Raw genomic sequence first — 3,496 nt, 5'->3', positions numbered from 1 at the left:
AGAAAATGTGGAGAAATTATTGGCCAGAATGGTGATTTTGGACCATTCCATAAAACATCACCCGGTTACCATTTGGTTGAAAAGTATGAACGAAAGTAAGGGATACGGTTAAGTCCTGTCTTGAATCCAATTTTTTACTGGATTGAATCTTGACAAATTTTTCTATCATGCCATCATGATAATTATTATTATTAGAAAGTAAACGCACATCAGTCATAACCTATCCAGTTTGATGCATAACTGGATTATGATAGCAGGGAGCCAAACATAAAACACATCTGCATATTTTGCACTATTAGTTAACTAATTTGCCGCCTAATTTAATTCTCGTTACATATGTTAGAGTGGACAATGTGGGAATAGTTAAGCTTATCTCTCTTGTATTGGTTATGGTTCCTTGAAGATAAAATGGTACATAGGATCTCTTTCTTGTTGTGATGATGAGGTAAAAGAAATCAGTGTCCATGTTATATTGGGATGGACTTTGTGCGTCTCATGAGTCATGACCATCTTAAGGCCCTTTTCTTTCTCTCTTTCCTCTACCATCAAAATTTTGGAAGCCTGTACAAATCTATGGATTTTAAAAATATAAAAACATTAACATAGGCTTGCATTGATCAGCTCAAACTATACCTCCAATTCCACCAATCTAGCTTTCACCATTGGATGCAAGCCAATCAACAAGCTTCTTGTGATGAGTACATATATGTTGATTGGTTGAAAGCACCATTTGAGAACAAATCCCGCATCCTCATTGGATGAAAACTTCCATCACTTGAAAACAACAAATATATTCAAAGGAATGCGACTCTACATTTTTATCAGGAAGGTTAACTAGTATGGGTTATCATTTTGTTTGTAATATCCAGTGTCTGTGCAGCAATTTGATTTGGCTGGTTTTTGTGATTATGATTGCAGTCCGTAGTTTCTTAGGTTCCCAGACCTTAAGCACTCTTGTGAGAGAAAGGTTGCTCATTGTGATCCTTGAGGGCACAGTACATGACCTATGCTGCACATTGTTTTAATAAGATCCCATCATAAAATCTTGTAATATAATAAGTTAGATGCTTATTTAAATTATAAGCCTCACATGGTACAAGAAGCTTTATCCGCCCAAGGGGAAAGGTGAGCCAGGGACTACGGAATATGGTACATGGGGTTTGGTAACTTAAAGGATCGCTTGGCCATTGGTGGACCCAGCAAATCACTCCACTGGTCTCCAGAGCTCCCGTGAATCGTGTACCCTTCGGCCTCTAACTCTGCTCGCTTCTCCGATTTATACGTCATAGCTGTCTTGGTGGCATCCAAAGATTCCCTGCCTCACCAGAAACACCATCAGTTAGCTGATATTTTTGATAGAAGATCCATCAATTAGATAGCATTGTCTCTGTACACATATTTACATCAAATATACATACATTTAGTTTCAAACAAGCAGTGAAAGAACATTTTCCTCATGAAGAGAGTTCAATCATAAGGTAATATCTCTTCATATTGGGAACTGGTGGAATTATCTTTAGGACCGGTTGGAAAAAAACATAACAAATTGCCAGAAAGTATTCCAAATATAAAACATGTTTTTCAATTATTATTCTTCAAAATGACCTGACAAATTCTAAATGATGCAAGAAATTCTTTATATATACATATGTTTTGAATGTCAATCTATATACCCTTCTGGTCTTATGAAATCTTATTTTGGGATCAAAGAATTGCAAGCTTCTTTCTATTATATATATCCGCTCTTTTATTCTAAGCTTATATATCAAGCTTGCATCTTTTCCCCTTTGCATTAGCCAAACTCCTCCCTTTTCTCAAGATAAATTAAAAAATAACGATTGATGTTTATACATGTTTTGCTTTTTGTATTTCAATGCAAATCAAATACTTCAAACTCTTTTTGAGGGAGAAGGAAACAGAGCAGCTGCCAAAATCAAATATTTCAAACTCAGTACTTATTGTCTCACATTACCAAATAACAATTAGATAGTTCAAGAACCAATCGTTGAGATTAAAAAAATAATAATAAAGAATAAAAAAATCATGCGAGAATGATGGTAGGGATGCATTACAGTTTCCGATTCATTTCTTTCTTGCCATAAAAACAACAATGAGATATGTGAACAAAGGAATAGAAAGCAATATATATATATGATCAAGCTATAGCAAGCCCAATGTATATTACCTCAAGATAAGTTTTTTCCATGAACGATAGCCAACAGCCATCAAATTCTGCTCGGTGGAGTTGCGATGATGCTCCTTTCGACCCGTCAAGAGAACCAACTGAAATCCAAGACTTTGGAGCTTTCTGTAGAGCCACAAGCTCCACGGCAATGCCGTCGCCTTCCCCGTATACACCCATTGATCATACGCCGTTTCATTACACATTCTTGACCTATGAGACAGAGATATAAACATGAAAAAATTTGCATAAAGAAGTCCTCCATACACAATTACAATGGGAGATTTCATCCTTTTTTTTTTCCTAAAAAATATGCTCGCTAAACTTCTAAAACTTATATCCACTGAGTATATCGCTCTTTAATCCATCTACCAGCCATGGCATGATAGCATGCAACACGTAGACCAAGATTCATCACCCCATGCATCCGGTGATGTGATAAACTAAACCATATCGTGATGTATGACATGATTCTTTTCGTGAGAAGAAACTTTTGAAATTTTATAATAGTAGTGATTATAGTAATATTCTTACTCATATCCATGGAGAGTGTAGTGCAGGAAATTAGAGATCAAAGTCTCGTCGACGTCGAAGATCCAGACGTCCTTGCCATCGCCGGCGAGCTGGACAGTCTTGGCATAGGCGTGGGATAGGCGGGCGACCATCTTGGAATCTGTCAGGTACTGCGGGCCTTTGATGTAGTCCGCCACCACGTCGACGCACCGAGATGGCACCTTCTTCCACTCGCCGGCGTTGTTGGTCTCCACCGCCAGCCGCCAGCTCTCGCAGTATTGGACCTTTGGATCGTCTGCCAAGCCGCCGCTCGGGTCCTCCGCCACCATCTCGAGGTGGGTTTGGGATGTGGCAACGGCGGCCACGAGAAAACAGAGGAGAAGACGATGGAATTGTAGCATTTGGGTGGTAGGCTGAATGATCGTAGATATATTGATGGGGTTGGCTTAGCTCGGATTGAAAGCTAGCTGATGAAGTTTTGTTAAGAGACTGAGGGAATGGAGAGCTTTAGAGTTCCGAGGACGCTTTTATAAGTCAGGGAAGGCCTGGTATCTTTGGTGAATTTGGTGTAAATGGTGGTCATTGGTTGGAGAGAGGAGAGTGGAACGTGTCATGCGTTGGTGAAGTGTAGCTGGTGCTATTCATGCGTCTTCCATGGAGCATTCGTCTCAAAAAATGTTTTTCAATTAATTCAGCTTTTCCATAAAAATGGATCTCTAAAATGAGTGTTATAACTAAAAATGAAGAAGAATTTGTTTTGTTACCTTTTTCTTAGAAAAAAAGAAGAAGAATTTGTTTCAT

General features: G+C 38.6%; 1 protein-coding gene across 1 annotated transcript; it reads right to left on the bottom strand.

Annotated features, from left to right (window-relative positions):
- Positions 1-731: 731 nt before the first annotated feature.
- Positions 732-3,175, bottom strand: LOC105040140 (acid phosphatase 1). The gene is made up of 3 exons (XM_010916543.4): positions 2,717-3,175; positions 2,186-2,395; positions 732-1,315 (listed from the first exon to the last, which is right to left on the bottom strand). Exons 1-3 carry the CDS (start codon positions 3,094-3,096, stop codon positions 1,138-1,140), a joined length of 768 nt encoding a protein of 255 aa, XP_010914845.1. The 5' UTR covers positions 3,097-3,175; the 3' UTR covers positions 732-1,137.
- Between the last annotated feature and the right edge of the window lie 321 nt (positions 3,176-3,496).

Source organism: Elaeis guineensis, chromosome 2, assembly GCF_000442705.2.
Source record: "Elaeis guineensis isolate ETL-2024a chromosome 2, EG11, whole genome shotgun sequence".
Lineage (NCBI taxonomy): Eukaryota > Viridiplantae > Streptophyta > Magnoliopsida > Arecales > Arecaceae > Elaeis > Elaeis guineensis.
The sequence above is the reverse complement of the archived record's forward strand: the minus strand, read 5'-3'. Positions and strand labels throughout refer to the sequence as shown.